This window comes from Benincasa hispida, chromosome 4 (assembly GCF_009727055.1).
Source record: "Benincasa hispida cultivar B227 chromosome 4, ASM972705v1, whole genome shotgun sequence".
In the NCBI taxonomy this organism is placed as follows: Eukaryota; Viridiplantae; Streptophyta; class Magnoliopsida; order Cucurbitales; family Cucurbitaceae; genus Benincasa; species Benincasa hispida.
The window spans coordinates 34,671,090-34,690,058 of record NC_052352.1 but is presented as its reverse complement, the minus strand read 5'-3'; the positions used below and the strand labels follow the sequence as shown (position 1 = coordinate 34,690,058).

Genomic DNA, 18,969 nt, shown 5'->3' with positions numbered 1-18,969 from the left:
CATGAAAATTTACGACAAACTAATGAGAGAGACCGTGGGATGTGTTGACACACATCCCAAATCCTACTTACTATAAACACTCTCTCCATTCACCTTAATATTGACCTATACAAACATCATCTGTAGGGAGACACAAGCAAAGGTGCCTCAAGGTCGAGTATAGGTCTCACTGTATGAACTATGAGGGAGAGACATGAAAAAGAAAAATGAAATATCATATACCCCATTTTCTTCCCACTTAGTATTTTACCTAGAGTCAATTTAACTTAGAAAAATACGGCTATTTGTTTTACTAAGTGATTGTTTAAGTTTTCCCAAAAGTAACACTTACTTTGGATAGTTAAACAATTTTGATTAATGTTATTAAACATTTGACAAACTTTAATCAATAATTGCATGCTTGTAGCAAATCTATCTAATTCACCTTCCAGGTCAGTTCTCACCTTAGCCTAGACACAACTAGCCTTAGATAAAGGTCCCTTATAGATATAGTTGCTACAATTTTAATTTTTTATTAAAGCAATTTAATCCTATTAAATTGATTAAAAAGATTAAACTAATTTCTAATCATATTAGAAATATTGTGAACTTAGGTCTATGTGAATCATATTTTAAACTATTTAAAAAATATTTTAACCTAAGTTTGCATGCAATTCTTTATTATTAATTTTAATTTCTAATTTCATTTAATTATAACAATTATAAAATCAAATGAAAAAAAAAATAAAACCATACATTGTATTTGATATCATACTTAGGAAAAAATATAACAATTATAAAATTACCTAAAGTAATGACATGTTTCATGCAATTCTCATCTCATTACTCAACATATGTAATATTTTATATAATAAAGTAACGAAATTTATTAATAAGATACATACATCTATATTTCCAAACTATTTATTATAACATTTAATATAAATAATGCATGACTATGTTATTAATGCATGCAAACATATATTATAACATTTATAAGATTTGATGCATGAGCATGCTATAAAATTAAATCATGCAAAATATATTATAACATTTATAATATTTATGACGCATGATCATAACCTATGGTGGGATTTTTCTATATGACATACATTATGACATATATAAAAAAAATTCATATATCCAATACATAATTTAAAATTAAATAAACAACACATCAATGGACCAGGACTGACGTTCAAAACAATTAATTAAATTAATATACTTTTATATTAATGTAATTAATTAAAACCTAAAAAAATGAAGAAAAAAAAACACTACAAAAACCACTTGGACCGGTCCAGATCTCCCACTGCAAACAAAAGATTGCTTCATAAATGGCCTCGTCTCTTCCAGATCTTCGTCAAAACAGCCATGAATGACCCAGATTAATCAAATAGACTCGATTGCAAAATTGGCCCTTACAAACCAAATTTGCCAATTAAAGTTGTAAATGTTAAAGCCCAATCCTGAAAACATCCATAAATGCAAACCATTCATCATTCATCAAGTAGTAATGCAATCCACCATTAAAACGAAGTAATTTAATTCCGAAAAATGAAAAATTGAGAATAAAAAGCTCTGATAACAATTAAAGGACCCGTGGATCATTCCCAATTTTCAAAATCACATAATTAAAATACAAATAACATAAATTATGCATTATAAACAGAATTTTACAGCATGCTTTTTATAGGAGGAAGAAGGGTTAGTTAAATACTCTTGAAGCCAAAATCTTCACGAAATTCCTTCCAATTGATCACAAAGTCTCCAATTCTTCTCGAACCAAAAACAACAATCCAAGAGGGCCACCACCAAAAGGTAATCTATGCTCCTTTGGGTAGAGAATCAAATGAGAGGTGTGAGCTCTGATGGGTTTTGGGAGTGGGGCAGAATTTTGAGAAAGAAAATCATTCTCTCGTGAAGAAGATGATAAATACGTAAAAAGAAAAAAAGGAAAAAACAACTCCCAGATTTTTCCACGATTCTAGGTGATTGAGAGAATTAAAGGGAAGGAGTTCAAATTCAAATTTAATAAATTATTTTGTGTGTGTGTATATATATTGATAACGAGTAGAAATACAAATTATTACAGCGCAAATAAGTAAAACAATGAGAGATTGTGACGGTAAAAATAAACAATATCATGTCTAAAAGTGCTAAACTGAAGAATTGCGATTGCATGCGTCCATCGCATAAAAGTAGTCAATTTACTTATTTTGTGCAGGAAAAATGCGTTAGCGCAAGTAAAATTGCGATCCAAGGAATTAGGCATCTGCGCGCTTGAAAGATTGTGATCACAAAGTCATGCGATCGTGAGAAGTTGCTCAAGAAGGTGGCCGCATAAAGACTGCACATCAAGGTGACAGCATAATAAATCATGATAGGATGGAAAGCTGATGACGATCGAATCCGAATTTAGTTGACAAGTCGTTAAAGCCACACTGTAGCAAGTACACTCAACTTTCGGTGACCATTAATCGGCGCATCAGAGCAGAGATTTAATGACTGCCTATCATTGCAATCATTAGAGAAAAAGGTTGCTTCATCTTGAGCTTTATAAACACCGAAGGCCACCATTGGAACAAAAACAAACATATCATAGAGAATAAGCTAGAGAGTCATTAGTCTGCTCGCGTACATACTTAGATTTAGAGGACGGAGATGAGCCAGGAGACGAAGAAGTAGAGAGATCATTCCCGGACAGATGACAGACTGCCGGAAAGCGCTACAAGGAGAGAGGGCCAACACTTGCAAGAGCAAGAATATTCATCTGGATAGAGTTAGAGTGAGAAATACAGTGTAAAAGGCCACGGGAAGCAAGATATTGCTACCGGGCTTCTTATCTCTACATTCCATTACTATTCTGTATTCAACATTTTATTTATAAAAAATGGAAATCTCATTTCAAACTATGTTCAATCTCTCCATACATCGCATGAATAGCTAAATTTCTGAATGGGTTGAGAAGTACTTAGCTAGCATGACCTAAGATTTACATTTTATATGATCATCTTGTCTCATGTATGCGTCATTCACCCTTTAGAGATACTTGAGAGAGTAGTCTAAAGATAGAATCTAGACTTGAGAGAGTCAGATTAGAATCTAGGCTTGAGAGAGCCAGATTATAACCACATAAGCAAGAAATAGAAACTTAGACATAAGTTCTATCACTATTTACACATCACATGCACCCTAGAAATAGGATATGATAGTATGCAGTCACCTTGTGTATGTGTGCATCATTCATCATCGCATAGATAAGAATAGAGGCTTAGACATAAGTCCTATCGACATTTTCGTATACATCGCATGCGTCCTAGAAATAGGAATTATGGCATTTGCATTGAGAGATGACATGTTGTTGTTTGTGTGTAGCATGATCGCATAACTTGTACATAATCATAGGAAGTGTTAGCTAAACCCCTTCTCAACCCGTTCATCGCATACTCATTGTAACTCTTGATTTCATCAACTCTTCGTTCGAACTTCGTCGCATAAGAAATATTCTTAATCAAAACATCATCCAACTTATTTGTTTTCACAACCGCAAGAGAATCAAATTAACTGTCGCATATTTACTCAGTAGTCCTTGTGTTCGACCCTGGACTTACCAGGAAACCTAGTGAGGCTTATAATTGGGTCTTATTAGGAAAACTTGCATGTGCAACATATAACACATCACCGCAAACTCATACCATAATCGCATCACAATTTACAATGCATCATATATATATATATAATAGCTATCTTATCATAGTATATATTAAACTATATGTTATATCAAATATAATACATAACATATAGTTTTTATATTATATCAAATACAATATAACCTATAGTTAGAATTCTCTCAATCAATCATGATATTTAATATAAAACAATATAATTAGTATTTGAATCATATTCAAATATTTAATCCTCTCAACATAAACTTTATATTATAATGTAACAAATAGATTATATTAATTATATTACATATAATTAATTTAGATTAATTATATCAAATTATATCATATATAATTAATTTCCTCAATTAATTTGAATAATTCAAATTGATCCAAAATTAATTTTCAATAATCTCAGTTGAGCTACATATGAACCTTATGGACCGATAGATTAAAGCTCCAATAGTACTTGAATAATTAATTAAACTCCTTTAATTAAATTACTCAATATCCATTAACTGTCGCGCCAACTACACTCTTCCCACTACAGATATATTTTTTACCATTTAAAAATTGCTCGTAAGTACAACTAGGCCAAAATATCGCTCTAATGAATAATAAGTCATAGTCCAACTATGACCAAACCCCTCTCGGGCCAAGAGAGGATGTAGTGCCAAATTCTTCATGCCCCGAAATCAACCCTTAAGGAAGCAATTTATCTACTTATCCCTACATTAGGGAATGAGTGAATTCCGTTTTGTGTAGTTGTGTTCCCAACTTCCCAATTAAGCGAATACCCAAAATGGTAAGTTTATTAAGTCGACGATCTAACCAATCTCACTCATGCAAATCAAAGGACCGCTTTCATAGACAAGAATTCACAACTCACTCATGATTTAAGTCATGTCACCTATGGTCATCCTGGTGAAATGTAAGTCTCTTTATTAACGGCTTTATATAATGAGACTATTCATTTCGGGTCCAATCTTATACAAACTCTTTTGTATAGAATACTCACGCTCACATGTCTTTACATAATGATCAGGATTAGATCATTTATACAACTTTACAACAATTGTAACATCTACAAAGCGAGTTGTATTCGTAGTGTCACCAGAATAAGGTACCCAACCTTATCCATCTACTACAGACCATTTAGGTTATCATTAAACATAGTTCATATGTCTCTACAAGCTAGAGATGATAACCTTGGATGTTAGTTTATTGGTTTTGTGGATTAATCCTACTAAATGTCAAATAAAATAGCTCAGATTTTATTAAATAAATAAATTATTTATACAATACAATTATAAACTACAGAACCCACGAGATTTAGGGCATCAACCTCAACCATACAAACATTTGATAAAATTGTATGACTATAATGTTTTCCATTATGTTAAATATAAGATTTTAGGTTGACTTTGACCATGTAAATAGGTGAGGACAGAGAAGGAGAGCTGATGGGTACTTGACAAAAAAAAACCTCAAATTTTTTTAAGGGCTGACATTCCAATATATTGGGAACCATACACTTGGTTTCTCTCAGTCCCAACCATTCCTTTTATGGCTTTTTTTTTTCCTTAAAAAAAAATGAATTATTTCCACCTCAATTCATCATCATACGCAACCATGAAGAAGTAATCACAGCAAAATTAACTATTAATCAGTTGGATTAGTTAAATTAAATCTAAAAGAAAAAATAGTTTCCACAAAAAAAGGTTCAATATTTTAAGCTTAACTAAAATTCATTCTAATTCCACACAATTTCCAGCATAAAAATAGTTATATTTACAAGCAACATCCAAAAGTGGGTATGGTTATATACAAATTTACGCTTTTACCCTTCGCACTAATGGTAGCAAAATTTCTTAGAATTACTAAATAGAAATCCTAAAAAGTTGAATCAACATAGAATTAAAATTGCTACCAAATCAAGAATTACATGATTATATGTAACAACAATGAACAAACCCCTAATCTTCAAAATGTCATAACTAATACATATTTAATTAACAAAAGATAATCAATAACTTAAGCAATAACAAAAATGTATTCTTCGACTTAATATATAATCAAACCAGTTGTTATGATATTACAATTTACTTATAAATATATCCAAATATTTAGTGACTAAGATTAAGATATTTATTACCTTCCTTAGAATTAAAGTTCGATGTACCAATTCCACGATATTTGAACGAAATAGAGTAGAAAAAAATCCCATCAATATAGGGTGGGTGTTAACATCATTCTATGGGTATTTTTGAGTAAAAAAAATAGAAGGAAAAAAATTGAAAATAAAAATAAGAGAGAGAAAGAAAAAGTCAAGGGTAAAAGAGTAATTGCGGATATGGTTATGGTAATTTGTTGTACGCCAAAATGGGTCGTGTTTTAAAAAAGGAGAGGAGAGAGCAAAACGAAAATTGAGAAAGAAGAGGAAGAAGCTTTCTCCATTCTCCGTGAGAATTCAGAATTGGGATTTTTCCGCCATTGATTCTCTGATTCCCTTCATCGGGATCAGAGAGTCATTATCAATCCTCTGTGTCATCCTCATTCTCCTTTAATCCTCCTCTTCTTCTTTCATAATCTCTGTTTCAAGCCGTTTTTGGGGTAAATTTTCTGCATTAAAATCCATCCCCATTCGCCATTCCCCATTATAATGGCAATGCTCTAACCATACTTCGTCCCTGAATCTTCTGAGAGTGGTTCCACTTCTTCCTTCTTCTCTAATGGGGGCTCCTATTAATGACGGCAAAATGGAAGGTTGGCTCTATCTCATCCGGTCTAACCGGTTCGGGTTGCAGTACTCGCAGAAGAGATACTTCATTCTTCAAGAAAATTGTCTCAAGAGCTTTAAATCTGTCCCTGTTTCTGGGAATGAGGTATTCCTTTATTTCAATTTCACTCAATTTGTAAGTTCTGGTCTTGTTTTTGCTTGATTTTGTTTTCGTATCTGATTAAGCGTTTATTTCGAACAATTATTGCTTAATCATCCTTTTTTTGTCTTCTTTTCTTTTCTATTTATTATGCATATTTGACTTTACTCTGGTTGATATGATAGTTTGTTCTTTCTTCCATATAGATAAGAGATGCCTAGGGTCCACATTGTTCATGTTACAGCTTTTGTCTTATCTGGACATTAATAGTAGTTGTACATCAGTATGAATTGTGGCTTTAACGGAAGATATTCTCATTATGAATGGGCAATTGTTAGATAATATAATATTAAATTTACATTCATCCACCAGCTTAAATTTTTTGGTCAATGGTGATTGAGGATGGTATCAAAGCATTGACCCAAGAGGTCATGTATTCAACTCCAATTGTTTCCTCCTTAAGTATTATTGATTTCTATTTATTGAGTCTTCTTCGTATTTCAAACCATAATATAATATAAAATTTTCTTCAACCATAAGCTTTATGTGTTGGGGTCGTGATTCAAGAGCAATGAGCACAACCTTCGAGGAAAATTATGGAACTTGTACAACTTGGTTTTTAATTTGTCCAGGCCATGGTTGTACTCGTGATCTTAAACAAAGTGCCATGAATTTTCTATTAATCTTTTTCCTCCTGTTGTTCTCTCTGTTTCTCTTTAATAAATTGAATAGTTGAAGACACTGCCGACTTTTAACTGAGTATTACAATACTCGGTGGTAATTGACAGGCACTTCTTTCCTTGAAGTTGGAGGTTTAGATCCCTAGGTTTACACTTGTTGTACCACTAATAATAATAATTAATTTCCTGTTTTGGATGCATTTGCATTTTGTAGTTTCTTCCATAATCCTTAAACTGATTAAAACGAAAGGGTACTAATTGTAAGTAATGTTTTTCACCAGGAACCAAATAGAAGTGCAGTGATTGACTCGTATATCCGAATTACGGATAATGGGAGGGAGAGTATTCATAGAAAAGTACGTTGGTAGTAGAGACTTCAGACTAGTATATATGGGTTGGTTATTGGTTGAGTGAATTTATATTGATAATTTCATATGAAATCTGCAGGTATTCTTCATCTTCACACTTTATAATACCGTCGATCAAAATGATCGACTCAAGGTGAAGTTAATCCTATATGCAATAGAACATGTTTTGGAATGTATTGGATTCTAACTTCCTTACATTTAACTTTATAGTTGGGAGCCAGTAGCCCAGAAGATGCAGCAAGATGGATCCGCTCTCTGCTTGGTACTACAATGAAGGTATAAAAGTTTGTATTTACAAACAAAGTGTTTTTCCCATGGCCGAGAACTTATATTTTCACTGTGCATCTAGGACTGTCCGGATCCAGCAACGAATTTTAGGGATCGCTCCAAGAGACAGTATCCAGCTTTAAGGTATATAATAGTTGCAGATGAGAAAAGCTTCTATTTGTTAATCTTGTTCCTTCTTCAGATTGTTCTTTTCCTTCTTCAGATTGTTCTTTATAGTCCTTTTTGCTTCTTTTCACCTCCTTGGATTTTTCTTTTTAAAAAATAAAACATATGGTTATGAAAAAAATAGATTATGTTACTGTTGGTTAAAATTTATCTTTTTCCATACCAAAAATAAATATTATACTATTAATAATTTTATAAGTAAAAAGTAAAATAATGAATATTATAATATTCTACTATTAAAAAATTATAAGTAAAACATAAAATAATAAATGAGCGATATAGAAGGTTAGGAGTATACTACTAATTTTAAATAGCGAATATCTTGACATAAATAATTAAGATTATAATTTTTTTAATCGAAGCCAATTTTATAGATTTTAAAAGTAAACATTTGAAGTGTATACTAATTATCTAGAATGAATATTGTTTCCAAAAAAAAATATCTAGAATGAATAAATTAAGTTAGAGTATCTAATTAGAAAATTAAAGTATTTAAATTTTTGTTAAGATAATTAGAAATAAAATAAAATATTAAACAAAACTTGGGGCAAAAATTTAACGGGATAAAGGATAAATGGAAAAAGAAATAAAATGAGTATATAAAGTTTTAAAATTAAATTTAGGAAACAGACTAAAAAAGAAGGGAAAAAACAATAATTACTATAAAAACTATATATATAATTTTTAAAAAAGGAACAAAACGTGTAGAGAAGGTTTATCTGATGGTATGGAAGCATATCATGCTTATAAGTATTGAATTTTTGTTTCTTCACCTTAAAAAAATTATTGAATTTACGTGTTCTGAATGCATCTCCATAGAATCTTCTTTTTCTTTTTTGGATAGATTTCGTGGGTCAAAAAGAGTGGACTGCAAGCCTTCAATAGACTGGACTATCTGTTCCTCTGTACAAATGGAAGCAATGACATCTGATGTTATTGCACCTTCCCCATGGAAAATTTTTGGTTGTCAAAATGGTGAGACCTGACTTTCTGATTTGCATTCAAGTAGCCAAAATGGATATGTGGCTGCATTAATAATACATCTTGAGTTTGATTATACGCAGGGTTAAGGCTTTTCAAAGAATCAAAAGATAATGATTCTCATCGGAGGGTAAGTTTTCCCTTTTTATCTTCTTACCTGTTCTGTTGCATGTTTCCATTTGATCTTTTCGTTTGATAGTTTTGTTTTTTGTCAGCAATGGGATGATCATCCCGCTATAATGGCAGTTGGTATGGTTTGTGGAACTTCCGAAGAAATCTTTCGGACCCTTATGTCTCTTGGCCCATCAAGATCAGAGTAAGATTCTTATAATCAATATAGATATACTTTGCTTCTTCACTCTTTCATATGATGACGTTTGCTAATGGAACTGTATGGTAAGCTATAAGTTCTGTATGTTTCATATTTCTTTCTGTTCTTCATTCCTCTTTTTTTTTAAATAGTCAGAATTCATGAAGTGCAATTGAAAATTGTTGTTATGGTTTGTTCACAATTATAATAGAGTTAATTATTCTTTGGTTTGCATACCCTATGCCCATGCTAAGGGGCGTTCCTGTTTTTGAGAACTAACTTCTCACTGTCTCCAGATGGGATTTCTGCTTTTACCGTGGAAGTTTGGTTGAACACCTTGACGGTCATACAGATATCATACATATGCAACTATATCGTGATTGGTTACCTTGGTCAGAACTTCCTATCTTGTAGAATTCACCGTAGTATTTTAGTTACCAAAATATATATATATATATATATATGGATATGCATACTGAATGCAACATAACTTTCAGGGGAATGAAAAAACGAGATTTTCTTTTGCGTCGGTATTGGAGAAGAGAAGATGATGGCACATATGGTAACAATTTTCAGGAGAAATTGAATCCTTGGGAAATTTTGAAATCTATAATATCAACCACTAACTTCTCTCATCTTTTTCTGCACAGTGTTACTATATCATTCTGTGTTTCACATGAAGTTTCCACCACAGAAAGGATACGTCCGTGCTTGCCTTAAAAGTAATGTATGCAATGCTAATTAAACTTTCTCGATATTGTAAAGAACACCATTGCTAACATTCATTCTCAACCCATTTGCTCCATTCACGTTGGTTCTTCCCCATCTTTCAGGAATTATATATAAACAATTATGTTATATCATCTCTTGCTCCTATTAATTATTCCACACTGAAATTTTAACCTTCTGAGTATTGGTGAGTTGTAATTTGTTCTAATACTCAAGTATCTCATATGGATGAACGTTCAGGTGGAGGATATGTTGTAACTCCAGTGAACCAAGGTAAACACTCGCTAGTAAAACACATGCTTGCAGTTGATTGGAAGTTTTGGAAACTGTATCTCCGTCCTTCATCTGCAAGAGCGATTACTATCCGAATGGTAGAGAGGCTTGCAGGTATCAATATACTGTTTAGAGGGTATCCATGATGTAATTTGGCTTTTATTTTATATATATGAGAGATTTTCTGAAATTATACTGCATAATGCCAGCACTAAGAGAGCTATTCAGAGCGAAGGTTGGTGACTTGTCATCTGACTTCTCATTATCTGGTAGAGACCTTAGACACTTTGAGTTGCCCCAGAGTGAAATGGACGAGATAAAGACAGAAATACAATCTCCTGAAGAAATGAGGAAAATCAAAGAGGCATTTTCGAAAGAGAATGAAGTGGAAATTCCTCGTGCTAGTTTGATTGGATTAAATGATGCTGTTGATGAGTTCTTCGACGTTCCTGAACCTGCAGAATTTGACCACTATGAGAATGAATGGACGTCTGACTTGACTTTGCAACAAATGGTATTTTCTTATAGCTGAATTTAAATTTTCTTACATATTTATTCCAAATATTTTCTGTTTTGCGATCTGCAGAATTTGTCCCAGAACAAACTATCATCAGCAGCTGTTTTTGTGAAAAAGTTGCATGATCTTGCTGGTCAGTTGTCGGTGGTGATTAAAATTATTTTAAATGTGTAATTACAAGCTTGATTTAGATTTCCTTCTAAAGAATCAAAGAATTTGTGTGTTTCAGTTCAGAAGAAGGGTTATGCAGAATTGCCCGAGTTGCCTAGAGAAGAAAGTATGGCATACTCTTATGGATCCACACTTCCAAAAGACTTAAATTTTTCTTCTCCCTGCAGTGTGGCATCAGCAGATCCCTCTTTGTTTTTGATACGTGGAGAAAACTATTTGAAGGACAACCAGAAGGTATGGTTTAATGTATATGGCTGTGTTTCATGAAGTTGCTCAGCATACAATGGAAGTAACCTACCTGAAAATGCCAAGACTAAAATCAAAACATGCAGAGGACCAAAAATATGTTCGTATAAGCGAACAAAACGAAGAATAGTTATTTTGGGATTCAATATTAAGGTTTAAACTATTCTTTTCAATAAAAGAAATTTCTGGCTCAAGCACAGCGTGGTACTCAGACTGTGTACAGTTGTTATTTTCTGCATTCAAGGTCGACAACGTCATAGAGCTATATGTTAGTTGGCTAAGCTGTTAGTTTCCTGTTTGTCTTTTTAGCTGTGCTTTAAGAGTTAGTTACCAGTCTATAGTACACTTTTTCCATTGATCAGTTGAGAGAAACTTCTATGTATAATGCAGTCTCTGGTCAATTTTTCATTTTAGAACAAAATGTACTTCGTTCAATTTCTCCCGAAGTTTGGTACACTATGTTCTCATCGAATGCAAAGATGGGATATTTATGATAAACTCAAACTTTGGAATTGGACAAATGTTGATTATTTACCACATTTCTCTATACCAGATCAAGGCAAATGGCACGTTGATGCAACTGGTTGGTGCAGACTGGCTAAGGTCTGACAGACGAGAAGATAATCTCAGTGGGCGTCCTGGTGGTATTGTGCAGGTTTGGTTTTTTTTTTCTAGTCACACAAGTTCGTCACAAACTGTGCTTTGAAACTATGTGCTCTGTACTTACAAGAGTACAGCATGTGAGTGAGGAAAATGGTTGATATTAGTTATATATATGCAGAAATATGCAGAACGAGGTGGACCGGAATTCTTCTTTGTTGTTAACATACAAGTAAGTCGCTTTAATGTTTCTTCAGAGCCACCATAATTAAGTAGGATGGAAGTTTACCCATTGCTACCGTGAAACGTGAATTAGGTTCCTGGCACCACTATGTACACGTTGGCAATGTATTACATGATGAGGACTCCTCTTGAGAGCAGTCCCTTGCTCAAAAGTTTTGTTGAAGGAGACGATGCCTTTAGGAATTCAAGATTTAAGCTTATACCTTACATTTCTCAGGTCAGTAACAGAACCTAGACCTATAAAAAATATCAGTAAGTCTGTCATCTGACCTTCTCCATCGTAAATTATATATGGTCAGGGTTCATGGATAGTTAAGCAAAGCGTTGGTAAGAAAGCATGCTTGGTTGGTCATGCACTTGAAGTACATTACTTTCGTGGGAAGAACTATTTGGAGGTGAGCTAACTAAATGAATCATAACTAAGGAAAAAGTAGTTATAATGATCTCACTCACACTCTCGCTCGCTCTCTTTCTCTCATGATACTGTAATTCCTTGTTTTTGGGTGAATGCAGGTAGAAATTGATGTTGGGTCTTCAACAGTGGCAAGGGGGGTGGTCAGTCTTGTTCTTGGTTATTTAAACAATTTGGTCATAGAAATGGCTTTTGTAATTCAGGTGATACTCCCCAAACTCTTTCAAACTTCTACTGTCCTCTCAGTTACATTCTGGAGGAACAAAAACAATCTTTTGAACTGGCTTTATTTGCCTCATCTAGCAAATTTCAATGAATGTAATGGTCTCCTTTCTTTTTTTTTCTTTTTTCTGCAGGGCAACACGCAAGAGGAGCTTCCCGAGGTCCTTCTCGGGACATGTCGACTCAATCATTTGGATGTGGCTAAATCACTTCTGGTAAAGCCATGAAAATACCTGCCTCCAAAAGTTCTCTACCCTCTCAGAACAAGTATGGGACCTATTGAATTTGGATATAGATTGATGATGCTTTTTGTTTTCCCACAATATCCAAGATCTTTCAGTTTATTTGATGGAGAAGAAGAGAGCCAGAAGAAAACTGATTATATTGATTTTTTTCTGATTAACATTGTATAGAAGCACTGATTTTTTTTCCTTTTTTTATCCAATCTGAATTATCAGCTCAATTGTAAGGAGCTTTTCTTCCATCTGGCTCTTTTAGTTAACAATCAAATAAAAAGAAAAAGAAAAAAGAAAAGAAAATTATCTTAAAGTTATAATGTCTTTTAACCCTTTGTCATTATAGTTCGTTTGTAGGAATTTCTTATACAAACTTTTCGTGTTAATTATAGGTGAATGTACCATGGATATCAATTATTATGATAAATGTTTAATTTTTATCAATGACAAAAGTAGTCATATCCCAAAAGGAAAAGGGCTAACCAGAGAAATGAGAAATTTTAAAGATTTATTTGAAAAATAGCAAAAATGTTTCAAAACTAGAAAAATAGCAAAATGATATTCAAGATTATTAATTATTAAAAGACGAAAATACCCCACAGACAAAAAAAAAACCCTCATTAATCTTAAAATACCAAATCTAAAATTCAAATCTCAGTAATAAACCTAATCTGTTTAAATCTTATGAAAATAGTGACTAATTCAAAAAAATCTTAAAATTCAAAACATACAATCAACATTCTATTAACTATTAAAAATTTGGAATACTTTCAAATCTTTAACTTAAAATTACTTCCCACAAAAAATCTACCAAACACACACACACACACACACAAAAAAAAAAAAAACATTTAACATAAACGGTACCTTGTTTCCTAAATATCCCCTTAAGATTAAGCCCCACAAATACATTGTAGTAAAGAATAACCAAACCACAAATACCTTATTCAATATCTAACCAAACCTCACGAATACAACTATAAATAAATATGGACAAATTTTATAAATATTTTGTATTTGCAACCAATGCATTCAACCGGTGGAGATTTCATGTTGGTGTTTGAGGATCACCTTTTTATGAGTGGGTAGATTGTTAGATTGTTCACTCAAAATAACCCAATCCAACCCGAACTTATTATTCCTTAACTTTCTTGGATAATTTATTCTCTAACAAGTCCTAAAAATAACTTTTAGCACACTTTGAAAAGAAAATTTTCATAATATAAATTGAGATTGAATTCTTAAATTTTAATTCAAACATAGGAAAGTAATAAAAAAAAGTTTTTACATATTAATATTTTATTTATTTTTCAAATAAAATTTTAAATTAATATTTTGAATAACTTGAATCAATCCAATTCATATATTTTCATGATTGGATTAGGTATGGTTTATTATTTAATACGGATTATTTGAATTGAATAAATTTACAACCCAAAAATGGTTTAACCCAAACTATGAACATATAAACTAGAAAATGAATATATTGTATTTTCTGAAAAATGAGTTGAAGCTTTTATCGTTTACCTTGGCTTTTAGGTGCTTCCAATTTAGACAGCACTTCAGTTTCAAGGGACAACAAGAATTATTGTATCAAAGTTTGTGCATGATATCTTTTGAAAATAATTGACCGTGTCTAGATTGAAGGATTAGGGTTGAAAAGGTTTTAATTTTTTAAATTGCTATTTTAATTCAATCTCATTCTATTTTGGTCTTTAAATTTTTATAGCGTTTGTTTTTATCCCTATAATGTTAAAAAATATTTTTCTAGCTTCTACTATTAAAATTAGGATAATTACAATTAGTTGCATTTTTAGGAATAATAACCAAGTGTATAATCATTTTTAAAAAAATACAAATATAGCCAAGTCTATCAGCAATAGACTTCTATCGTTGATATACTCTTTCCAGTATGATCTATTAACTTCTACCAATAGTATGGTTTATCACTGATAGACTATTTAAATTTAGCCACATTTGTAATTTTTTTTTACATTATGTTATATATGCTAATACTTTTGGTCTAATATCTATATTTGCAACTGTCCCTTAAAATTATATTAATTTTTCAACAGAAATTTGAGGGAGATTGTATTTTGGATGACTATGCTCTAGATATATTGAGCAAGATGAGAGTGAACTAAAATGTCAACAACCAACACGCCAAAATATTGGAGGACCAAAATTTTGAACTAAAAATGTCTTTAATTCTCTCACTTTGCTATCTTATTCAAAATTGGAACTCTAGATTTTCAACATAGCTAACTTATTTGGTAACCTAGTTATCTAAAAATACAAATCACCTCATCATTTTGTTAAAGAGTCAACAAAATCGTAACATAGTAGAGACCAAAATAAGCACTTTTAAAAGCTCCGGGTTAAAACGAACAATTTTAAAAGTTGAATGACCATAATATTCAAAGTTGATGGACTAAAATAGACATTTTAAAAAATTTAGAAACCAAAATAGAACATTGTTCAAAACTTAGGGATTAAAATAAGATTTAACCTAGATTTGTAATTTAAAAAAAAAATGGATAAAAAATGATAGAAAAATGAGATTTGGTTGTACCGTAGATTTGAGAGTTAGAGATTTTCTTGGGCATTTTGGGAATAACCTCAACACTCTACACGTGAAAAAATGGTGGTTTGCCATAATTCTGAAGATCTTTAGTTTTTGCTATATTTCCAAATGCAGCTTTAAAAATTGCTATATACTCCAATTTTCCAAAAAAAAAAAAAAAGGAGTCATGGGCTGAAAAATATTAGGCCCAATAGCCGAGTACGATCAAATCAGACTGAGATGTCCAATGGACCCAGTAAAGTCAAATCAGATCGGGCCCAACTTCATATATTTATTTTAATTTTAATGATTGTGATTGAAAATGGAACGCATCATAATCACATTAATGTTTAGAAGAAAAATTAATTTTGAGTACGGAGAAATATTAACGAGGATTTGTGTGTGTATGTTAGTTATTAACGATGAACTTCATAATAGTACACTTCAATGTAGTATTTTGTCTGATTTTTGGGCAAATATTAATTATATATCAGATGTATCAATTTGAACCTAAATTAGTAATTATATCAATTTAGACCTTGAACTTAAGATTAGGATATAGTTTTCAAAGTTCGGAGTTTAAATTAATATTATTATTAATGTAAAGCTTAAATTGATATTACTCCCAAAATTAATATAAGTTGATATTTTTCCTTTTCTTTTTAATTTTTTAAACAATGTAGTATTTTGTAATGAAGAGATTTAAAAAAACAAAAAAAACAAAAAAGAAAAAAGAAAAAAAAAAAGATAGACCTTTTTAGTTAGGTTTTTTTTCCTCCTATAAGCCTTTTTTTTCTTTTTAGATAGAGATTTGCATAAACCTCTTAAATAGAAATAATTTATATTACTAAGATTACAATGTCATTTTTCTCCCTCTAAATTTGGTAATAAATATAAAATATATCCTACAACGCTAACTACCCCACTAGAGAGAGTGGGGATATAATATAAAGTATAAACAATATGGTCATATATAAGATATACAAAATTTTTAAAAAAAACAAAAACAAAACCTAGCAATCAATAATATTTCTCAAGCCTTTGCTAAAAAAATAATATTCCTCAATAAACAAAAAAAAAATTCCATAAGTATAATAATAAAAGTGAAATATTGTGTTTTTTATTTTTGGAAAAAAAAAAGAGAAAATTACTTTTATATGCCTAGATTTTGGTCTAGTTTCTATTTGATCCTTAGATTTTAAAATGTTAGACATTTAGTCCTTAAGTTTTGATTTTGGTTTCAATTTAGTTCATAAATTTCAAAATATTACCATTTTACCCTTGACATTTGAGGGTCCTTAGATTTCAACATTTATACTTTTAACCTCGATTTTTCACTAAATATTCATTTTCCTTCTAGAGTGTTAATGGATATTAATAAATTTAAAATAATTAACATAATTTTGATGAATTAAGTTCACTATTTTTCATCGGGTTTAAAATTAAATTTAAAATTTCACTTCATAATTATTTTAAATTAACTCAGAAACATTAGTGTGAACGATTGAAAATGAGTATTTAATGAAAAATTGGGGTTAAGAATGTAAAATCTTGAAATCTATAGACCAAATCGAAATAAAACCAAAATTTCAAAGGTAAAATTGTAATATTTTGAAACATATGGACTAAATTGAAACCAGACTCAAAATTTAAAAACTGAATATGTAATATTTTAAAAACTAAAGGCCAAATAGAAATTAGATTCAAAATTTATGAACTAAAAAAAGTATATTAAAAAATAATAATAATTAAAAAAAAATGATAATAACTTATAAGCAAACACTCAACCAAATTGGGTCCATAATTGGACTGAACCATCTGCCCAAATGGCCCCATAAATTTACTTCCAATATGAAAAATTTTAAAATAATAATAATAATAATAATAATAATAATAGACAAGAAATTAAGGGCAACGATGGTTGATGCAGAAGTGAAAGGTACACTGCCATTTTTAAATTTGCCCTAAAAATTGAATGTGAATGCAACTAGTAGTGTAGTACTACACACTACATTCAATTTTGCAAACCCTACTCACCAAAACATTCATCCCAATCAAATAAGTTGTCACCTTTTTTTTTTAACTCCATCCTCTAAATTAAAGTCTCCATTCGTAGCTATGTAATTTTTTTATTTTAAAAGAATAATAATAATAAACTTATAAACACGGCCTTTTTTAACTTATGATCATTTTTTTTTGTTTTGTTATTTGCCTTTTTAGTGATATTTTCAAAATCTAGTTGAATTCTGACAACTAAAAATGATAATAGCTATTTTATGTTTAATATTATTTTTTTTCTAAATTATATTTATAAATACTACTTTTTGGTATAGTTTTCTTGTTTTACCACATATTTTTTAAAAACGTTTAAAAATCAATCCAAAATTTGAAAACTATATACATTGTTTTTTTTTTTTACGTGATTTGATTTTTGAATTTTGACTTAAAATTCATATATGTTTTCATTGAAGGTGAAAGCTTAATTCTTAATTTTTAAAAACGAAATAGTTATCAAAGAAAGTTTTAGTTTTAAAAAAATTATTTATTTTTTATTATTTTTTTTTTTTGGAAGTGATCATAAATTCAAATCTTTCCTTGAGATAAATAAAAATCATTAAAAGTAATTTATGTCTCTACATTACTCTCTCAATCTGCAAACTAAAAGATTTTATATATATATATTATTTTCTTCTTTAAAACTTCTATTAAAAAATAGCATAATTCAATTGATATGAACTAGGTGTTGGTTTACAATGGATAAAATTGTCATTTTTATTTAATTTCATTTCAATTATTCTTTGGGCGCACGTTGTTGGCACAGGTTTAAAGCACCCACGTGGCACGTGCCTTCCGAAAATTCAATGTTATTATGTTTTAGATTAAATTAGTAATAACAATAATAATAAGCATAGGGGTAGTGTTGGTAATTAAAAAAATATATATAATCACATGGGGGCGTCCCCACCATGTGGATAGTGAAGGGAACCAAAAAGGGTTGATCATTAAACGACGATCACTAACAAATGTCTTCTCTTGTCTGTCACGTGGCATGATCTCATTTTCCAAATATAATATATTTGTCGTAATCTACTACACATGTTACATTATTATCTCATCCAATTTTTAATACAAATTAAACCAACACAAAGTCTTTTCTCTTTTCCTTCTTTTTCTTAGTTTAAAAATATTTGAGGATAGCCAAGATCAACAACTCAACTAACCTAACTTTTCCAAAAAAAAAAAAAAAAAAAAAAAAAAAAACTTTAGAGATCAAGATATTATAACCAAGGTTGGATTAAGTTATAGGTGAGTGAGGCGATCATCCAAGACTCCCATTTTAGAAAGACCTCATATTTTACACACACACACACATATATATATATATATATATTGGTATCTATTTAATTTATTTTCTAATGAAATTAAATTTAAATTATAA

The 18,969-nt window shown here is 30.7% G+C and overlaps 1 protein-coding gene across 1 annotated transcript; it reads left to right on the top strand.

Moving 5' to 3' along the window:
• The first annotated feature begins 6,073 nt into the window (after positions 1-6,073).
• Positions 6,074-13,297, top strand: LOC120075964 (protein ENHANCED DISEASE RESISTANCE 2-like). Its single transcript, XM_039029728.1, has 21 exons — positions 6,074-6,532; positions 7,488-7,562; positions 7,654-7,707; positions 7,785-7,850; positions 7,924-7,985; positions 8,872-9,002; positions 9,092-9,138; positions 9,224-9,324; positions 9,615-9,710; positions 9,816-9,880; positions 9,969-10,040; positions 10,288-10,434; positions 10,530-10,834; positions 10,907-10,970; positions 11,067-11,242; positions 11,808-11,909; positions 12,036-12,086; positions 12,171-12,314; positions 12,397-12,492; positions 12,611-12,712; positions 12,866-13,297. The coding sequence occupies exons 1-21, from the start codon at positions 6,380-6,382 to the stop codon at positions 12,956-12,958; spliced, it is 2,202 nt and encodes a 733-aa protein (XP_038885656.1). The 5' UTR covers positions 6,074-6,379; the 3' UTR covers positions 12,959-13,297.
• The last annotated feature ends 5,672 nt before the right edge of the window (positions 13,298-18,969 follow it).

What these genes read in the sequence shown, in the direction of transcription:
- LOC120075964 (XM_039029728.1), top strand. Translation starts at nt 6,380, where the DNA reads ATGGGGGCTCCTATTAATGACGGCAAAATGGAAGGTTGGCTCTATCTC. An exon ending in AATGGTAGAGAGGCTTGCAG is followed by an intron (nt 10,435 to 10,529) that starts GTATCAATATAC and finishes GCATAATGCCAG; the next exon opens with CACTAAGAGAGCTATTCAGA. An exon ending in AAAGTTGCATGATCTTGCTG is followed by an intron (nt 10,971 to 11,066) that starts GTCAGTTGTCGG and finishes TGTGTGTTTCAG; the next exon opens with TTCAGAAGAAGGGTTATGCA.